Source organism: Corvus kubaryi, unplaced genomic scaffold (genome assembly GCF_017639235.1).
Source record: "Corvus kubaryi isolate FWS band 111438036 unplaced genomic scaffold, C.kubaryi_AGA036_p1.0 37398, whole genome shotgun sequence".
In the NCBI taxonomy this organism is placed as follows: domain Eukaryota; kingdom Metazoa; phylum Chordata; class Aves; order Passeriformes; family Corvidae; genus Corvus; species Corvus kubaryi.
The window spans coordinates 43,085,833-43,107,624 of NW_024581137.1; the positions used below are offsets into that span (position 1 = coordinate 43,085,833).

General features: G+C 36.8%; 1 protein-coding gene across 2 annotated transcripts in view; it reads right to left on the bottom strand.

Annotated features, from left to right (window-relative positions):
* Positions 1–18,540, bottom strand: part of ODAD2 (outer dynein arm docking complex subunit 2) — a 77,805-nt gene extending 59,265 nt beyond the window's left edge. Inside the window, exons 1-10 of one of the 2 annotated variants that reach the window (XM_042043992.1) lie at positions 18,416–18,540; positions 17,601–17,867; positions 16,285–16,442; positions 14,728–14,923; positions 14,058–14,164; positions 13,466–13,602; positions 12,320–12,433; positions 9,291–9,502; positions 7,734–7,868; positions 7,386–7,527 (exon numbers count right to left, since the gene is read on the bottom strand). In XM_042043992.1, the coding sequence (XP_041899926.1) occupies positions 7,386–7,527; positions 7,734–7,868; positions 9,291–9,502; positions 12,320–12,433; positions 13,466–13,602; positions 14,058–14,164; positions 14,728–14,923; positions 16,285–16,442; positions 17,601–17,867; positions 18,416–18,522 (1,575 nt within the window). In that variant the 5' untranslated portion in view covers positions 18,523–18,540. The remainder of the gene's footprint in view (positions 1–7,385; positions 7,528–7,733; positions 7,869–9,290; positions 9,503–12,319; positions 12,434–13,465; positions 13,603–14,057; positions 14,165–14,727; positions 14,924–16,284; positions 16,443–17,600; positions 17,868–18,415) is intronic. The other variant, XM_042043991.1, reaches the window with a different exon arrangement.
* Between the last annotated feature and the right edge of the window lie 3,252 nt (positions 18,541–21,792).

Below are 21,792 nucleotides of genomic sequence, written 5' to 3' on the forward strand. Positions count from 1 at the left end.
CTTGTTAAGACATGAGTTATGGACAAGTATAACTGAGTTATGGAATAATTCCCTGACCCACTTCCTGAATCTTCTGGCGTTCTTTAGCTCCAGCCTGGCAGTATGTAAATAATACAGATTAATATAAGTAAAGCCAGTGGAAAATCACAGGCATCACAAAGTTTCAAAACATTCACACTGGACTATAACAATGCACAGAAGCTGCACAGTTTTAGTTGCAGATTAATACCTTGACCTTGATCCTACACAGTGGCAGAAGTGACACATATATCATGACCCAGATACAGTTTAAATTGTCATATTTTATGAAATTGAAAATAAATGAGTTTTCAAAAGAAAAAATGTCTATTATTTTCTGTGTGAACCAGGAGGTTTTGTTAGGCAAGCATTGATTCCCTCTTGAAAACTCTTCCAAGACATGTATCCATTCTGTAAGCTTTCCTTTTCTGATTCATAGAAATTGGATTCTGCTATAGAGGAGGTAAGAGTCTAACAGTTCATGTACAAACATATGAACTTTTACTTCACTGGACTAGGAATAATAGAATACTTTTCCTAGTAACTTCTCAAACCTCAGACTTGGAAAGAAGTGAAATGGTGACCCCAAAACCACAGAAAACCTGGCCAAGATAATATATAATATCTTAACAGTGCAAGTTTATCTTCTAGTCCATTGCGAAATTTTCGTTTTAGGGGTGAATTTCTTCCCCAGATGCATCTGGACAATTTTGTAAGGACACTTCATGTGAGGAAAATAAAGCATATATGTGTTTTAAAAGAACATGTAGAAATTAGAAGGAAATAGGATTGAATGAGAAAGAGAAAAAGGTCTAGAATAAATTCAAAAAAGAAAAAAACCCTATACGAACAGCACTACTGTCAACAGTAATTTAACATTGTAAACTCTGACTGCAGGCTTGGAGATGAGACATATGCTGTCCGTAACACAGGTGTGCTACTGACCTTGTGTGACAGTGTCAGACCTGCCTGAGCATTTCTGATTTTGCCTAGTACTTGGCTCACAAAGAGGATAAAAGCCTTAATGTTATTACAGCCATTTTATGTATCCAACTAATTTAGGAAACCAGTGGATGTGAATCTGAGAAGAAAAGTTAATGAGGTTGAACCAGGAAGGACCTTTGCCTCTGCAGACTACTTGAGAGATTGCACACTGTTGAAGCTTTATAAGCACTGAACAGACAGAAGAGACAGTCTCATTTGAAACGGGCCAAAAAAAATTTTTGCAAGGAAAACAAAATTATAAAAATAGTTTATGAAAAACTGAGAGATAGGTGCTCTCTGGAGAAATAAAACAAACTTAGAAACGGGGCTTAGTGAGAGCATAGGAAAAACAAATATGGGTGAAGACATGGCTGAAGCACAGGCACGCTTCTGAGATAACTGTGTGTATAGTGAGCTGTGATTAAATTGAGCCTAGAATAATGCGGAACACTTAAAAACAATGCAGAATGTTGTTCTCACTACTTAAAACTCTTGCTACCTTTCGGACACCATCCCATTCTAATTATTTAGGAAACATAACAATTTGATTATCTACTTCATGAATATAAAACCTGAAGTCAGACTGAGACAACAGTGGTAATTTACTACTATTTTAGAGGTACTACAGTTATGGTGTCAAAACCATAGCTCATTAATTTCATTGCCTGCTTTCATCATAGAATACAACCCTGCAGAAAGAGGAGAATCAAACTTAAGTTATTTTACATTCTTTTCCTCCATCCTTTATTTTTCATCTACAATCTCTTCTTTCCCCTTTTTTACTGAATTCTGTTTACTTTTTTTCTTCATTTATAGATTGTCTTTCATCTCATCAGGTATGAAACTCTAAGGAATGTGTGACCCTGTGAACATTAATTAAACTTCCACTACACAGAAATTCATCAGAGTTGGTGTTGGTGTTAATGGTCAAAATTCAACTGGTTATTATGAATTTTATATGTCTCTTGGGATGAAGAATGATTGTATGGTATTTTGAGGAGAGACCTATTCCAGTGCTTCAGAGTTGCCAATTATAATAATAAATTGAGAGTTCGCCATTTGCCAGTATTTCCTACCTAGTAAAGTTATCACAAAAATATTTCTTTTTCATGATCAGCACTATCTAGGTTTTTAGAAAATACATATCTTACCTACAAAATGCATTTTTCACATATTTTTATTTCCTTTTTTTTTCAGTAATCACATCCTTTACCAAATTTTAAAATAAAATCTTGGCTAGTACTGGAAGATGGGAGCAAGAGACATTCATGAGCACTAGAGAAGGGAGTGACAGGAAGGCTGATAGGTTTGCCAAGGCTGAAGGGTGAGCCAAACACGTGCCAGGAAACACTAGCAGGTGGCACACGATTATGTCACATACATTTGGTATTTGCTGAAAAGTAACAGCCTTAGCCAAACTAAAGAAAAATTTATTTTTCATCTTGATTTTTCTGTCCAGTTGAATAACCTCCTCCAGATTACCCCACCATATACTTTCATGAGGGAAAAGATTTGTTGTTAGACATTCTACTAATAAGGTGAGTTGGTCAAAGTTGATCACTCCTGAAAAAAGGCATTATACAGAGACAAAGTTATTACATGTACAAAAATATTTTGCATGCATTTACATATGCTTATTATGTATTTACCAGCTAAAATATAATCTTGTGCAAGTCTTGCCAATAAGATATTATAAAGAAAAACCAGTTAGCTCTTATCCACAGATTGTAGAAAAAACTGACGTGCAATATATGTCCTACAGAGATTAGGGACTTTTACTCCTCCTCTTAGATTCTAACATTTGCATCTATCATACATACAGGGCCAGATTTCAGGACTACAGGAACATCCATAAACAACAGAGATTTTAAGACATCTGTGAGACTGAAAAAACTTTAAAAGTAGCATTACAATGTGCAAAATAAGCAACCAAATGTCTGGTACTTCAGTAGGTAAACTGTAACACTAACATTATTTTTCCTTGTCTTACTAAATTTGTAATTACTTTTTGTGTAATTTACTTTAAACAATTAGTACTTGAAGACTAATTACTTCTACTTATTCCTTTGGGTGGGATGTTCATGTCTTTTTCTGAGGTCCTGCACATTAGAATAAAATAGAATTACTTTTCTGCTAATCCCAAAATACAATCAATTTCTTAATGCATGGCTCATGAAGCTGATTTAAATTTTTATAATGAGCAGTAGTGTAATCCTAATAATATGGAATGTTTCCAATTCTATTACAACTTAAGAAAGCTATACTTTTCCATGATGCAGTTTAAAAATACCGTCTGTCCTCTATTGCACGTAAATTTTGAGAAAAATCTGCAAGCCACATCAGTGTCTTCACAAGTGCTGTAAATTTATCACTGGCTCTTATAAAAGAGCTGCTGTATACATCAGCTGCTAAACCACACAATTTTCATTTGCACGTGGGCACCTGGGAGCTGCTGTCCAAGGCCACACCCAGGAACATCCCTCCTGGCACCTGTGCAGTGCCATCGCCTTTCTCCAGCTCCTGGGCCTGGCACAGGACACAAACAGCTAGGGAGGGACAGCAGATTTGTCCAGATATGATTCCAAAGTAGAAAAGAAACACAGTGCTGTTCGGGGAATGAGGTCTTTTGCACTGGAGTAATTCCAAACAGATATGAAATTAATGGATATTTTACACAAAGTGTGAGATTTGACTGGTTTCACTAGCACACTCCTGAAATACAGCCAAAAGTAGAATGACTTTCCACGTAAGAAACCGAATGGTCCTGCAGAACTCTCTTCATCCTCATCCTGGCATAGGTGTACGCATAAATCACGCCCTTGCAGGGAACCAAAATCAAACAGCACAAGTTCTTAAGGGATTAAAGACTTATTCTGGATATTGGCGTTATTCCTGGCACAGTCACCAGCCCCAATACATCTCTCAGCATCTCAGTTTTATCATAAAACTGGCAATAGCCAGTGCTCAACAGTGGGCAGCACAAAGCCCAGCTCTCACCATTGTTTTCTTCTTTTTTTTTTCAGTGAACAGCCCCAGCTCTGCCACAAAGAATATTCTGCATTTCTACCTGATGTTCCCCATTCCTAGTAAAAGGAAAACTGAAAAAGATGACCCCTTCATCCTACTCCTAAAACTATTCCGATGTAAAATGTAGTCCTTCCTCTAGAAATCCAATTCCTCAGAAGCACCAATTTAATAAATAATGTCAAATCTGAAGTAGGCTGGGTGAATCTCACTGTTACAAACATCAACAGAGCTCTTCATTCCAATTTTATCTACTCTGGCCCCAAAGGATGCCTAACACAAGGCCATCACCAAGCTCACTGATCTATTTTTCTGCTCTCTGTTAAATCAATGGGGAAGCATGGCAGGAACACACATGCTCCATCTCCTACTTCACAGCCCTGGGAAGATTGAAGGTAGGACAAGGAGCCAGACCACAGAAGCAGCTGCTTCCCAGCGGAACAATTCCAACCTGATACTCTTTCCCAGAAAGGAAGGGGAGTGGAGAAGGGCAAAAAGTCAGAAGGGAATTTCCCCAGCGCTGGATTTTCTCTCCATGAAGAGGAATACAAGTACAGAGCCTACAGGCACAACTCACAGCATCTTGCAAGTTTGCTTTATACAAAGAGCAACCATCTTTTTAACATTTAATGACAATCTAACATCATAAAAAAAGTAGGTATCTTTCAGGTTTTATGGGAGTTTTTTGTTTGCAAATTGATTTATAGAGTCTTGCTGAATTGTGATTCACTTTAGCAGACATTTGAAAAATGACTGCATCTACAAATTATAGTATTTTCTTGGTATCTCAAACATCTATTATTTAAGGCATTTTATTAATTTTTTCAGATGGGCAAACAACACAAGCCCTTTGAAATTTGTGCTTCTATATAAATATGCTTGTAGATGCTTAAATAACACAGTCATAAATCTATTTTCTCTTATGTTGCATGTGTCATGAACAGTTGCCTACATGAACAACAAGAATGCCAAAAAATCTCCCAAGTCTGGCCAGAAGTGCAGTATTTATACTTGAATTAAAATGAATTCCATGTGCAAGCTAAAGTAGCACTCCATCAATAAAACATTTCAACCACTGTCTGTGGTATGGCACTGAAGCATCTCTTTTCAGCTTTATCTGACACTAGGGAGTTCTTGCTTTATGTAGCTAAGACTGAACACAGAACTATTTTAATTATATCTTCAAATACTTAGTTTAATTTATATCTAACTTAAAAAACTATTGGAAGACTCAGGTGTGCGTGAATACATAAAGAAGTATATATTTGAATTTTCACAACAAAACCTTTTCATATTATGGAATTTTATATTATAAACTTCTTAATGGGTACTCACTATCTGATCAAAAATGCTGCCCTGTCATTTCCTAGTTCTAAACCATGATGTAATTTTGCTAGTTGACAGCTGGAACAAAATATACTCATTTCTAAAAGAGAGGTGCATGAAAAATATGCTTTCCTATTTGTCATTCTCACTCTCAGAATGGTTTTATGCAAATACAGATATGAATTTCAATACTGATTTAAGTTCAATACTAAAATATAAACATGACTATATGAAGATTCTAGAGAGGAAAGGGAGTTTGAGACTTAAGTAACCAGGAGACAAGAGCCTTGTCAGTAGAGGGTGGTACATAAATAGGCCAATGAAAAGATTAGTGGGAATTCATCAACAGTAATGAATTTCAAGTATCCTCTCCAGAAGGACCTTGAGTCTACTAAAAAGTAACACGGTTGTTTTTCTGAGCTCTCAGAAAAGTACAAAGAGTTGCTTCATAGACAGAAGCAAGCTGAAAGGTTATTAGCAAACTGAAAGGTTTGAAAACAACCTCTTGAACTGTAATTACATGCAAGTTGGGAGAATTCTGTAATGCAAAATGTATACATGCTGTGTTCAGCATTAGGAATAGCTGAGCAAGTTAACATGCTCGAAGTTACATTTGCAAAGGGTTATTTTACCATAGCCAAGATGACAAAAATAAAGAGGTCCAACCTAGAAAAGATAAATGTAGACAGGCTTGCATTATCCATGCTTGTCTGCGTCTCTTTGCCAGGTCCACTAGAAGGCCCCACAGACACAAACTGAGAACAAGCAGTGTGAGTACTCAATACATTTTGAAATACTGAGTTACTCTTCTACAATAGTTAAATGGACTGTGAGGAGCCAAAACTTTGCTTACTCCTCACAAGTATTTAATTGTAGAATCATAGAATCAAAAAGGTTGGAAAAGATCTTCAGGATTATCGAGTCCAACCTTTGAGGCCCACCACGTCAACTAAACCACAGTACCAAGTGCCACATCCAGTCATTTCTTGAATACTTCCAAGGATGGTGACTCCACCACTTCTCTGGGCAGCCCGTTCCAAAGCTTAACAACCCCTTCAGCGAAAAATTCTTCCTGATGTCCAGCCTGAACCTCCCCTGGCACAGCTTGAGGCCAGGTCTTCGTGTCCAGTCTCTGGCTGCCTGGGAGAAAAGGCTGACCCCCACCTGGCTGCACCCTCCTTTCAGGCAGTTGAAGGGAGAGGTAAGATCGCCCCTGAGCCTCCTCTTCTCCAGACTCAACAAGCCCAGCTCCCTCAGCTGCTCCTCGTATGACTTACTCTTTCTGCTGTACCAAAAGCCAGCACCATCATTTTATCAGTTGGATGTGTATACTCTGTAGTTGTACTCAAAAAAATAAATAAGCCAGGGCTTTTATTAGCAACTTAACAGAACATAAATTCCAGTACAAACTTGTAAAGGAACTTCTCCTGAGGGAAAAAAATAATTCGAGTTTTCCAGAACAGTAAAGGGATGTTGGGTTTTTGATCTGTTTCAGACATATTCAGGATTCTAACTATCTATATTTACAGGTTCCAAAAGATTTTCAACAAGTCTCTGTAAAAACCTTTTTTTTGGTTTGTTTTAGAAGATGCCTGTTTATCATACATTTTCTTGTCCACTAAAGCATCTATCCAGACACAAGACCATGTTAGAATTATTTCAGACATGCATTAATTATAGTTGATGAAAGACTTTAGGCAACTATTCAGTTTTAATAAAAACTCTTGAAAGTTATTATCCACATAAAGAAATCTCTTTGAAAGTTTCATACAAAAAGAAAAGCAGAAACCAAATAATTAATAAAGAGATTATGCCATCTTATGTTTTAAATAACACTGAACAGATGGTTTAATCTAAAGGGCTATATAAGCCAAAAATAGCAGATTAAAAGGAAAGTGTGTGATAGGAAAGTCCACTATACTGCAGGACTATACGAAATAATGAATGTGGATAAGGATAAGGAACTGGTCTGGTGTCCTCAAACATAACTGTTTTATTTTTATTTTTTATACAATTTATCAGTGCTTACTTACTTTTACATATCTTGCAAGTTTCTGAACTCCCCAGTATTCTGGTGACAAATCGGTGCCTCCTTCCTGACGATGTACAGGCTGTTCATCTTCATCAGTCTCTGAGGAACTTTCACCAACATCTTCAAGGCTGCTTGATGTTTTACTAAAATAAATAAACAGAATCACCAATCTCAAATAGTTATAAACTAATATGGACAAGCACATTTCAAACAGGTATGACAACACTGACTAATAAAAGAACTAGAAAAATACAATTCACATTACCAAATAGTAAGTATAGTGATAATTACTGTAGATAGGGAAAATAAAAATTTAAAACTGAAAGGAAGAAAAATAAGTAACCCATACCATTTTGAAGTCTGTTGAATTTTAACAGTTTTAGATTTGCCACTGGCTGTCTTTTTTGTAGTCAGAGGTACAGTACTACTTTTCCCTTCTTCTTCAGAGTTTTTTTTTGAAGCCTTTACACTACCGGATTTGGGTTTATTTAAAAGAAAAGAACACAGAAATTATTTTTTCCAGAATATTCTTCAGCATATTGTGATTCAGAAAACTCTTGATTGTCCATGCATTAACAGTTTTGTATGGATGAATAGTTCAGTGAATGTCTCTAGTTGCTTTTTGTACTCACATAAACAAATGAATTTACTACCTTCTGGCACAGAATTCAAGTGCTTAACTATGTGGTGTAGGAAGAAGTCTCTTCCTTTGTTCAGGACTGATCTCTCTGCCTCATTTACATTTGATGTCCTTTATTTTTGTCCTAGAACTGACAGTGACTATGTGTTCCCTATTTACCATCCCCAGACATGATTTTCTGTATCTTTCTTCTTTAGTAATTTTATTTCCAGGCAGTTTTGGTCTACCTAGTTCTTCCACACATTGAGATGTTCCATAGCTTTGATCAGCTGAATACAATATATATTGCTTTCCTCGTATTCCAAAAATACTTCTAGTCCTAGTTGGCCACAATCTCTGGTGCTCCTTTTGTCCCTAAATTACAATGTCATGAAAGCAAAATGTCTTTTTGAGCCTAGGCTGGTCACTCTATCACAGTCACAAGAAAAAAAGAGAATATTATTTATGATTACAGTCAATTTCACTACATCAAGACTTTAACAATGACTGTAGAAATAGGTTAGCTCTTGCTCTGGAAAGCCAATTTTTTTTTAACTGATAACCATAGGTCACATCCAAAACCTCTTTAAAATGTTTCTTGCAACTTGTTAAATTGGCAGACTTGAGAAAGATACTATTTTTTTTTGTAGGATGACATTGAAAGGCTTTTCTGCAGATATTCTTCTTCCTCCACCAACACAAAATCAGGAAACATGAAATCATAACAGAGTTCTGATTTCAGAAGAAAAATCCAACAATATCCAATATATGTATACTCTATTTTGGGTGTTCAAACTTTGAGATAATCTCATTAGTGAATATCATGGCTAAGCAGAGCTAGAGAAGTAGCTCATACAATAAGAAATCATTACAAAGTGGTAGTAATAAGTAAGATTCATTCTGATTTTCCATCCTGGACCTCTTTTACCTCCCTCAGAAACTGTGGTTTAGATTAGGTTTTCTACTCTGTCTTGCCTTAAAAGGCATTTTACACCAAAAATACGATGATATCACAGCCCTGGAGGACCAGTACTGCAGATGATTGCAAGTTTTCCTCCCTGCCTTGCTGTGGAAATGACCTAATGACATCAAAGTTGTCGCATGACAGAAAAAACTGAGAACTCTCTTTGGTGGTCCAAACTCTCTCTTTAGAAATTAACATGTAGTCAGCTTTGTTTTACTCCTCCTAACTTAAGACAATAATGGAAACCTACAACATGCAGCCCAATCATTACCACAGTTTAGAGAGATCTTTAAGAAAATTACATCTTAAAGATAACTACTTATCTTTGGGAAGCAGAAAGCCCACTGCTCTTCCACTTCATACATGGTTTTAACCTCTGGCCAGTGGATCCTCCCCCTGCTGAAGAACTTTTCCCTTTCTCACATAAAGTCTTTTCTGCAAAATCATGAAGGCTCTGTGATTGGCCAGAAACCCCAGCACCTTCCACATGCTGATAATTCTTCTCCTGTGCTGGTTCTTTGAAAAAACTATATTCCTAATAAAAGGAGACATGGTTTGTCACTCATTGCTATATGAATAATGAGACTAAAACAGTAAGTTATAAGCACAATTCTAGGATGCCGTGCTTAAAAATTGTATGCATTAAATGTAGAATTAGATGCTAAGCACAAAATTATATTGTCTTTAAAAGAACAAAACATTAATTTGGAAAGCTGCAGTTATCATGTGTAAATTGAAGTCTTTTAAGTAAATCAAGTTGATAAATTTGGAACATCCTTGAATATTTGGTGGTTTTGATTTCTAGTATGTCAAAAATCTGTGACACAAGCATTTTTACAGAACCTAGGTCCAAATGAGTTTTAAGATTTAGAATTGCGAAGTCAGCCATTCTGCTTTCAATGGATCATTTACATAAAAACTATTTCCCTGCATAAAGGATTTACAAAAAATTCCCACAAAAAAGTAATGAACATAAAACTGAAAATAGGCTATCATAAACTGCTAGATTTCAGTTCCAAGTAATTTAATTTGATATACTTTAGAACTAATATAAACACATTCCTTTTTTTTTTTCATCTTCTGCGTCTCAGGAGAAAACATTGTTGAACAAGTCACATACAAGAATGGAGCTGAGTGGCACCTACCAATCCTTCAGCTGTCAGTGTCTAGTACCATGGCCGATCAATAATATACAGAACAGAAAAGACTCTTGTCAACTCTTATTCTCTATTGGAACACATTCAATTTTTACAGGAAAGTCAACATATGATCGTTACTTATTATTATTATTGTTATTGCAGCTGTCAGTATCAGATAGGTGAAGACATTCCTTTATGTGACTGATTCAGGGCAGTTTTAAGGAGACTGTCACAGTAGGGTCTGTTTTCTTGTCCCTGATGAGAATTGGCTGTTGACGCCTTGCCAACTCAAGTGTCTAATTCCAAACTAACTCCTGCTAATTCTCTCATTCTGAAAATGTACTCTAGACAAGACAATTTAGCACATGATAAACTAGACAAACCACAGGGGAATAAGTGCTGTAGTTTGATCAGTTAAGCATACTTTTAAAAGTATGTTTGCGACAGCACTATATGCCAACACAGCAATTCTGAATGTTAGCTTAAACAAGGCCAGGCAGATATAAAAGTTAATTGGTATTGCAATATATGTGTATGTAATGAGCTTTCTGAAGCTCTCTTCTCTTCAGAAAATAAATCAAAACTAGTTCCACTCATATTTCACTTCATTTAGGGAAACTTGAAATTACAGTTTTTCTCTGCATTTTCATAGTTCTAGAGCAGAGAAGATTTTCCCTCAGGTACAAATATGCTGCAGCTCTATGGTATCAACTTGTTCAAATTCTAGATTTAGAAAGCAAAATATACTAAACTAGCTCTTCAGCAAGGCAAGATGATATGAAATTCCTAAACCATTAAAAAGGTATAATGTATACTCTTCTGCATTAACTTGTTTACACAGCCAGGGAATACTCAGTATGTGATTTACATGAAAATTGAAGAAAAACAGGATAAATTCTATTTATTTGCTCTTATTTAATAAGTGCACACATTTCTTAAATAGTTACAACATACAAGGACAGAAAACTAGTAAATAAAGGTATGTTATCTCTATCACCAATAGTAACATTAATCTATATTAACATTTAGGATTAGAACAGAAAAACCAGTAAAATATTACCATATTTTACCTTTTATGAGCATCAAATGAAGCCAAATCACTGCAAATACATTAAGCCAATGTCTAAAAACATTCATATGTTGTCCTATTTATAAAGTGTAAACCAATATCTAGGTATAACATTAAAAAAATACTTGCTTATGAGATAAATGAAAAAATTTGGAACTTAATACCCTTTCAAACAGAACAACTCACAAATTCTTTTTCCATTAATTCCATCCCATTCCATTACTGTTAATATAAGCAACTGTATTTATGTGCACAACTTGGAATGCTCTGTTCCTTCAAAACTGTCAAATGTCTGTTTCTCAAAAAAATATCAGCCCTACATCCCAGAAAATCAGAACTAGAGAATAATTAATTCCCCATTAATTACTTCCTTCTTTCAATAATTAAAATTGGATTAAAATAATCACAATGAAACTCCTGACAGGTTTTGGCCTGTGATGAATTTTACCACCAAGTTAATCTGTTAAAACCACACTAGAAATCTGAAAAAAAAAATAGTTTTATCAGGAACAATGAAACAACTAAAATTATAGTGGTAATGTGTGATTCTAGCTAGTATAGAGTTCTAAATAAAAGCCAAAACACTTGCATTTTACAGTGTCTGAAGCAAGACAAAGTATGTAAGCTGGATACCTAACTCTCAGAGCTCTGATATTTAAATCAGGCAGCTCTCATAAAAAAAGTTGGGCAATTATTTATGTTTGGGTTACAAAAAATGAAAATAAAACTTTAAGTGGTTTTGATCACAGAAAAATATTGTCATAAAAAGCTGACCTTTTCCATACAGATATCATATTTTCCTGCTTTAACATTTCCACTGCTCCATAAAGAACAATACCAGAAGACAGGCAAAACATTTCATGCAAAATTAGAAGCTGACCTCACATGCTGGATCAAACCCCACCATAAAGTATGATAGAACAATACATGAAATGGTGTATTATTTGCTATTTACAAAATAAACTTATTTATTAGAAACTGAAACAAATAATAATTTTAAAAAGCACTGCAGTCTTTAAAATTCTTCATTTAATCTTAGATTTATCTTTGATAAAGAACATAAACGTTCAGCCAGGTTTACAAGGTAACTCTTACCAATGTATATTTGCACAAAGAAGTACACTCAGTACCAATAAATACATACCTGTTTAGCCATATTTTCTACAAATCTAGGTGATTTCTCCCTTAAAAATGTGACTATGTCTTTATAAAGATCACTTTTTCTTTCATAGTCAATATCTTTACCCTTTAGCTGACCCTTAAAAAGAGAATACATTTAAAATTGTTAATAGTTATGCCTTACACAGATAATTTAATCTGCATCATAAAATAATGCAAAAGAGCACCAAGGTCATACTGTAATGGATTAGATAAAGAAGTCTCATGCTCAGCAGAGTTGACCAAACTTCAAAAATGCTTCATAAAGAGACGTGGATCATCTCCATGGACCCCAATGGACAAATGATCAAGATCTTACACAGAATTTTGCAGGCAATAACCATCAGCTAATTGTACACTGTGTAGTTCCACTGAAAAGAATTTATGGCTTATGGCAAACAATCAAGTAAATATGAGTTTCCTGTGCAGTATGGCAGATGTCTAAAAGGCACAGAAAATAACGTGACTTGACGGCCTGAGCTTTATGAGCTTCATCTATTAAAAATGGGCCAAGTCAAAACTTCCCTGGATTTTTCAACTCTTGGGAAATCAATCTGTGGAGTTATGCCTGACAGACATCAATCTCTCTTCAAAATTAATGTAAGAGCTCTGGTCACCACTTAACACACGTAAGGGACTAAATAAAACACATCTTTAGGTTTTAGGAAAAAGGTAGCCAAAAGGAAAAGAAGGAGAAAAGAGAGAAGCAATTTCTAAAAAACTTCTGCTGAAAGAAGGAGGAACGGCTTATCATTTATAAAAAGACCAAAGCAAGCTCTACTAGCCTCACATATTAACATCACACCTCAGATCAAGAGCAATGAGGCACCAGAGAGGCATCAAGTCCCACAGTACCTTTAAATAGGAATAGTGTGAAGAACTTTTATTTAGAGACTAATCAAACACTGCTAGCAAAGAGTGCAGAATACATTCCTAGTATAAAACTTATAGAAAAAGCACTTAGAACATATGGGCAAACTAGCATACATTTATTACTGTGGCTTTCCCTCCTGTACCAAAACACTAGCTCTGCAGGTCTTACAGCCCAATACAACCACCCTAACATGACTGAGTTTTGATTTTAGCACATAAAAATATTCATTACTCAATGGCATCCTTTATTATTACTTACTCCATTTAAAAACACTCCTGCTGTGCTGCAAGTGATATACAAAGGATCAGTGTCATGTGGTTTGATGACTAAATAACAAATTTCTCCATGCACTTGTCTCCAGGGAGGAGCTCGGCATCCATTAGAGAACATGTAATCTGTAATCAATTAGCATTAGTGTTTGAATCCAGTTTAAAAATATTTTAATAGTTATGCTTGATGATTAATATTACACGTATGCAAATCAAATTCCAAAATCAATACCTTGCTCTTAAGAATTCATATTGTTAAGTATTAATCATCCAAAACTCTGTGACCCATGGCCCAATCCAACCAAGAACTATAACTGTGCTTAGCACTTTTCAGGATCAGGGACTCATATCTCTTCCTCTGCTTCCATTGAAAATATTCATATAATTGAGAGATTATTTCTGTATGTAAAGGCTGAGGAACAACACTGCATATCAGAAAATACTTCTTATTTTACTTTATAACTTCAAGGTAGAAATAAACACCTCAAATGTATTATTGAAATTAATTCAGAAAATTTCACACAGAATTCAAGTACTTAAATAAAGGTCTATGTAAACGTGAGATATGGTCAGATTGGTACCTGATGTATATTCCAGTGATTCCAGTACAGTATCTTCTCCTTGCCCAGAGAAATTCTTGAGAAGATTCACTTGATTATTTACAGCAGCTGGATTTAGTCTTACATCTCTGCAATTAATAGAAAATGGTCCGATATGTATTCATTGAAAAGGATGTACTCAGAGAATATTACACTTTTTTTTCGTTTACACCAAGTCTTAATAGAAGCAACAAAAATATGAAAATGGGTTATCTTCCATCTTCTTAATTTTGTCCATAGGCTAGTGAAATTTTAGTTCCATACCTAATGCAAAGTCCTTGTAACTCTGAAACAGACTCGATGTAATACTTAATACAATTCCATGAAGAAATAAACAGTTCCTCGAAAATACTTAACTGTGACTTTGTTGTTTGCACAAATGACTTCAATTTGCTAACAAAATGCAAAACATATGCAATAAATGCAATAACACCCCCACACTTGTGGGCACACACTTACATACCCACATCTATAGAAAAAACTTCAGAAAAAAATGACTTTTCATTAACTTAGAAAACAGTGAAAATTATTTCAATAAATTTCTTTGTCACACCAAAAACACATGTTGTGGGTTGAAACCAATCTGATTTAAAAAAAAAACCAAAAAAATGTACTGCCTGAGATGCTTAGCTTCTATTTGAAATGCACTTACTGTGAAATCTGTTTCAAAGAACTATTAAGCAGTTGCAAATCCAGCTGATGAAGAAGAAGAACGATTTTCATTTTCAGTTCTGTTTCAAAATCAGATTCTTTTTTCACTTTGTCAAATAAATGCAAGATGGACGTATCTTCTCCTTCAACAGTCCCATATTCAGGGCCAAGAATTTTCACTATAGGATCTCTGTTAGCTGTAAACACGAAACAGAATCATGTTATGTGCTACTATGTTTAAAATGCTCGGGTAAGACAAACTCTTTTTATTCCAATTGCTCAATGATTTTGAGGCTATTAATTTTCAATAAAAAGTTTATAATGTGCATAGCTATTCATCAAACATTACTGTATGATGTATTTTTTCATATCCCTCTACTGTAATTTGAAATGTACTTTTAAGAATATGAAAACATTAAGAACAAAAGGATTTTTTTCCTTAACAAACTAATTCCTTTTCAAAGCAAAGATTGTAAGATTCATTCAACCAAGGGGTGAATATTAAATAGCTCCTTTTATCAACACTCTCTCCTAATCCAAAAATATGGCTGGCTGATTTCCAAAACAGGAAATCAATGGGCTTAACTCACTGAAAACTGATCATTTTGGAAATACAATTTAGTGTTAAAGAACATCTTTAGGTTTTCTAGCAGCATTCCCAATGGCCCCATTACTTCCTCAGCTATGCCAGCTGTTCTTCTGGGTAAACAGTGACATAACTGCATATCAATGTGTTTTACAAAACCATTTTGCTCTGTTCCTGCAAATGAAGTCCCATGCATCTGTGAATGGCTCTGCATGATACACTGTCCATATTATTCTTCCCTAATATTCATGGTTGATCAATGACAGGACCCATAATTAGATGGCTCTGAAACTTGATCCAGTATGAGCATTTATATTTTATTAAGGCAGTTTCCACTACTACTATCAAAGAATACCACTGATTTCTTCTACCTCTAGGTAGGAGAATGATAAGTAGTTTAGCATATCAAGAGTCTTGTCAGCTTGAAAATCTAGGACTTGAAGATGACACAGTGGAAGTACTTGTACCTCTGTTTTAAAGCCATTGTGAGAAGGAATCTAGAAGTGCTCACAGTGAACCTTGTGCAGGTAAGAATGGCTTTAAGCATATTATTTTTTCTTTGGCTATCTTTAAAGGATGTAGCATTTTAAAGGAGTATTAAACTACATACATAGGAAAATCTGTTATTAGCCTCAAATAAAACATTCCTTTTTTTTCAAAATTTAAATCTACTGTCTGTTGCAATAGCTGGGATATTACTCAGTATACATGAATTTGTATATGAGATTCAACAGTTTTATTTAACTTTATTCCAAATTTCTGGGTTATTAATTTCTATGTAAATAAAAGAAGAAATAGAAACTCCATTACATTCTGGATCAGCACTTTTAGCCACCTTCATGAATTAACACCTTCTCATATACTTAAAATGAAGGCATATCTTCCTTCCCGGACATTTCATAAATATGAACTGAAGAAGACATATACTTCTTAAGAAAGAGGAGAGATGAAAAAAAAAAGAAGAAAGAAAACCTTCAAGGCATGCCTGTGCTTCCTTTAACTTTTTTTCCATAGCAACTCGTAGCAAACGGGACAGCTGGTCAAAACTGCGAACTCTGAGAGTTGATGCCGAGAGGATAAGCAATGGTTGGCCATCTTTACCTTTGGCTTCAGACTGAACAGTCGCTTCACTAGAAAAATTAAATTGTTATCTTTTTAAAATAAGAACTTGAATAGAGAAGAATCTTGAATGTTATTCAAGCATCACATAATAAAGCATGATATACAATTTCTTTAAACTGTATTTCAGAAAACTTCCAAGGTAAACCAATTTATTTGCAGCACATCAGCAGATAGATAGGCCCAAAGCAAACTGTGACTCCATGGGAAGCCCACAATAAGCAGGGTCCTGGAAGGACCCATGAACCAATGGAGAAGGGAGACCACGCTGGAGCAGGTTTGCTGGCCGGACTTGGGACCCTGAGGGACACCCACACTGGAGCAGCCTGTTCCTGATGGACTGCACCCCACAGAAGGGACCCATGCTGGAGCAGGCTGTGAAGACCTGCAGGCTTTGCAAAGGACTCACATTGGAGAAGTTCGTAAAGGACTGTCCTGTGGGAGGGACCCCATGATGGAGCAGAAGAGTGTGAGGAGGAAGAAACATCAGAATAAAACTGACCTCAACCCTCATTCCCTGTCCCCTTGTGCCACTCGGGGGTAAGGAAGTAGAGAAAATTAGGAGTGAAGTTGAGCTTGGGAAGAGGTAGGTGTGGGACAAAGGTAGAAAGTCTTAAGATTTGTTTTATTTCTCATTATCCTACTCTGACTTTTGATTGGCAGTAGATTAAATTAATTTCCGTGACTCAAGTCTGGTTTGCTGATGACAGTAACTGGTGAGTGATCTCTCCCTGTCCTTATCTCAGTCCATGGGCCTTTCATTGTACTTTTCTCTCCTGTCCATTACAGGAGGGGGAGCAGCTTACTGGACACCTGGCAACCAGCCAAGGTCAACCCACCAAACAGGAGTAACTCCTAACACCAAGAGAAATTACACAGTTAATCACTGTTACACATGTTGTAAAAAATCTTGGGACTAGACAGGGCAGGTTATATAGATCACTGGCTAAACAAGTCTGCATCACAAACCAGACAGAATTGTCTCAAACTCTCAAAAAGCAAGTTTTTACACTCTACTAATATTAGCTCAAAATTTTCAATATCTATCAAAAAAACCTCCACCTGTTTCAGCCTCCCAAATACAATAAGGTTTTGTTTATGCTAAATGAGGACAATATTGCATCATAGTTCACATCTGCATTTGAAAACACACCGCAGTTCAGACTTACTTGACCTCATAACCCTCTCCAAACACTGAAGAGTCCAACTGCGTTTTCCACTCAAGAGGCTCTCTGAAGACAAACGCTGCTTCCTGAGGATGCTTAGTGCTGAAGTCCTCTGCAAACTTAATAATTTGATTTAAAAGGGATTCGTTCAAAGGGGTGATTTCAAGTGTGCCAGTTCCAGAGCCAGCAGCAGTCCACTGAGCTGCTCTCGCCAATGCCACTCCCATGGTCTTGGTCAGTGTCACCGGAGCCCACCGTGGCAACGAGACCCTGTCACAGAACGACCAAACCGAGCTCTCAAATGGTTAAATATGCTGTGGCTGCTATGATTTGATATAAACCTATCTAGGAACGACTGGGTTCTTTTAACTCATTTAAATCCCTGAAGAGGGGAAGGGGGACTCGATGAAGCCAACTCGCAAATTTTAAAGAAATGGGGAAATCAAGTGCAAACACTGATTATTTTTTCTTAATTGCTGGTGTTACTAGAAATCCTGCAGCCGGCAGCAGAAGGCCTCTGTTGAAGCTGCAGCAAAAGAATCCTACTGTTAAAGCCCCGTGTGCAGGCGGACAGACGCGGCCCCATGACCCCCGGCACTGCCGCTGAATGGCGGAAAGAGGGGCTCAGCCCCGCCCGGCCAGCCCAGGGGAGGCCGAGGGCCGCCCAAGTGAGCCCGGCTCGGGGCGGCCTCGGCCGCGTGGGGAGCACGGACCAGGGTCTGGGGTGGGAGCGGGAGGGAGCCGGGAGCCGAGGGCCCGGAGCAGGGACACAGGGAGCCCGGGGGTCGCACGCAGCCCGCCCCACGTTCGGCCCTCACCTCGCCCCGGGCCCGCCGCGCCGCGCCCCGCCATGGCCGGCGGCGTTGCCGTGGGGACGGGCCGGCGTTACCGGGACAGCGGGGACAGCCGCGGCCCCGGCCGGCATTCCTCGTCGGAAGGGAAGGGAGCGGCGCTGGAAGTCGTAAAGCGGGCTGTGTGCTTTTTGTGTGGAGTTAAATAATGTAGTAACTAGAGTTACCTTGCACCGGAGGTTGAAGGAAGACCACCGAAAGTTTTTTAGCTTGACTTCTATCCAGTACAGCTTAAACCTTTCCCTGACTGTCAGTGGTTACAGGAAAACAGCTTTAATTAATAAAGGTTAAGATTGACCACTTTTAGTTCTTGAGGCAGCGTGACAGATCGTGCTTGAAATGCTTTTGGTTAAAGGAAATGTAATGTGTAATTAGTATTTCTTGAAAGTGAAGGAAGGAAATAGGTCGGGGTAGTGCCAGTGAATAAAGTCCTTTCACATACTGAGGACAACACAGCACTGTACACACACAAATAGAAAGCCCCAAACACAGAATGGAAATTTACCCTATTTCCCCGATCCTATTATCAACTCATAAGTTGTTGAATGAGCCATCACTTTGGATAAATTTTTGTTAAAAAGTTCCTACTGAACTCATCATGCACTGGGTCATCTTTTGTACCACTGAGCCAGTAAGAAATATATTCTCTGACTTCCCTTCCCACTTGTACATGACCCCTCCAGTTCCCCCTCCAGTTTGTCTCCATCAAAATCCCGATCAGATGATAAAAATTGGACTTAGATTTGACCTGGGAAGGAATTGCTACCTGCTGTACGCTGACTGAAGTTAGGAAGCTGTGGTCAGCTTTCCAGTATATGTGTCCTTCTGAAGACACAGGAAAATAATCCTTTCAAGGACAGTCCAGCAGGAGTACCCAGCTTCCTACACTATAGAGTCAACATAGCCGAGAGTTATTTACCAGCTGAGAACTCAGCCGGGTAAGAAACCTCTAACAATGAGGAAGGTCATGGAATGTATGTGGGATATATCTCAAAGAATAACAGTATGGGATTAATACACTTTTTTGCATGGAGATGATTGTCCATATACATTTTACTTACCTAAACTTTCAAGCAGGAACTATGTATAAGTACATGAAGTCTGCACATTAATGGCTTAAGAATAGGATTGACTTTTCTTGTTTTACTTGTTTAACTTAGAGTAGATAGAAAATTACTAATTTTATTAAGTGAAACTGAAAGAATTTTTTAGTTAAAAGCCTGGTTAAAGACTTAAGGCAATTTCTTTTCTGTATGGAATACTGTGTATGAATGCATTTCCAGAAGGGATTAAATCTCTTCATTTTACTGAAATAATGACTCTTTAAAAATTGATTTTGAGGGCAGAAGGTGCAAGAAACAAAATGGGAAAGGGAGTAAAAGTATCCCTGCCATGGGTGGTGGGGAGTGAAGACAGTGAGTTTTCACACAGAGATGAGTATTTTAAGCAAGAAGTCGGTGGAGTAAGAAATAGAATTCCTAAATGAGATCACTCTGTTCCACTGAACAGCAAGAAGCAAAGATATTTCAATGACAAAGATAAATGGGATGGTGTGCCCTCAAAGACTATGCATCTCCACTGACCATAAAAGGAGCTTTGGTAACTAGCTCAGGCTTAGTTACCAGTGGAACTTTCTGTGGGGACAGGTAAGCCAAAAAATGATAAAGCAGAACAGATTCTGCAAGCCGGCAGTGAGGAATGCTGCTGGGATCTGGTATAAGAAGCAATGCCTATGGATGCTCAAGAGTCAGAAGTTTTCCTCTTTTTTCTTTGTGGCAAATGCAGAGTTTGTAGCATAGCAGTACTCCTAGGAAGACTGCTCTAACTCTTCTGAAGGCTGGAAACCACCTGATTTAATTTATAACCTCAATATGTATGACTAGTTTGTGTGTACTTTTTCTTGTATAAATGTTGGTTCTTTATCTTATTTTCAACAGCTACTTTTCCTCCATAGATTTTACACCCATTTTCTGAGTTAGAATATTTTGTCCTAGACTTAACTTTGTTTGGCTAAACCAGTCCAGTTCCTCTAGACTCAGACTGCAAGTTCATAATTTCTTTTACCATCTTAGTATCCCTTATTTGCCTGTGTTCTGAGCTTTTTTTTCTATTCAGCACTGTTTCTAAGATCCTTTCACAAAGATCCATTACAATGGCATTAATAGTCTTCATCTCTTTTGGAAGTTCCTCTACTACACTCTAGGATTACATTTGGTTTTCACATTTGGGGATTGTTGTCACCTTGTAACTGAATAAATCAACCAATTTTTAATCCATTACTTTTATTTTCAGCTGATGGGTTTGTAGCTTTCTGCAGGATTTGAGCATATAATATTGCAGTTTGCCCTTATAAAATCAAATTCCACTTTTAAAGGAAAAAAAAATATTTCTAGCATGTGGTCTCTGTATTTTAGTTCTCATCCTCTTCCTCTTTCCAAAGTAGCTTTTGAATCTGATATTAAATTTGAAACGTATTTCACAGAGGGTTGTGGTCTTGGAAATAATTAACTGATATGAACAATTTCTGTTACTGCTTGTAGTCTCTGTGCTGTGTAGGTTTTTGCACGTTTTCAGATATATATCAGCTGTAGCAAGTCATTACAGCAGTTATTGCATTGGTATTTGAGCTCTGGCTTATTCCCTTGGTTACATTCAGGCCTATCTTGCTGGATGACAAGGAATCTTGCCCTCTTACATCAGCTATCACTAAAAAATAAGTATTTAGGTACTTCTTCACTTAACTAGCACAAGAGTGTAAGTGGATACCTTGCAAGAAAATTTTGCCTGAAAGCTAAAGTGTTAAGTAATCATTTAAAGAAATATAAAAGTGTTCTTTTGGTGCCCCAAAATCAGTGTGCAAAAAATTCCAGGCAATAAAGCTGTAATGTGTTCTCAAAAACAGCTCACTCAGGAACTGGGTCCGCCCAGAGATGGCATTTGCACCATGTTTGGCTAATTCTGTAAACTGGTAGTAGTACATTTATGTACAAGTGATTTTTTTCTCTGTTGTTTTTACATTTTGAATGTAAAAGACATTTTATAAAACAGTAGGTGAGATGTTTGCCAGTAACAAAAGATGAGATCATTTCTTACTGGCACAAAGAAATGGGGAATATGAAGAATTTGTTAACATGGAGAGTAAGGCAATTGGAAATTTTTTTTACAATCTCAAAGTTGCAGCCAGAATGTGCAAGAAATTTTTCATGCATATTTTTCCTCACATTATTATAGAAGAGGGTGTAAATTATTACTGTTGAAGAAGAACAGTAACACCCATTGTAAAAAAAATTGTAGAGGTTTGCATAAAATAAAAAAGGTCAATCAGACCAGCTAGTCCTTCTGTT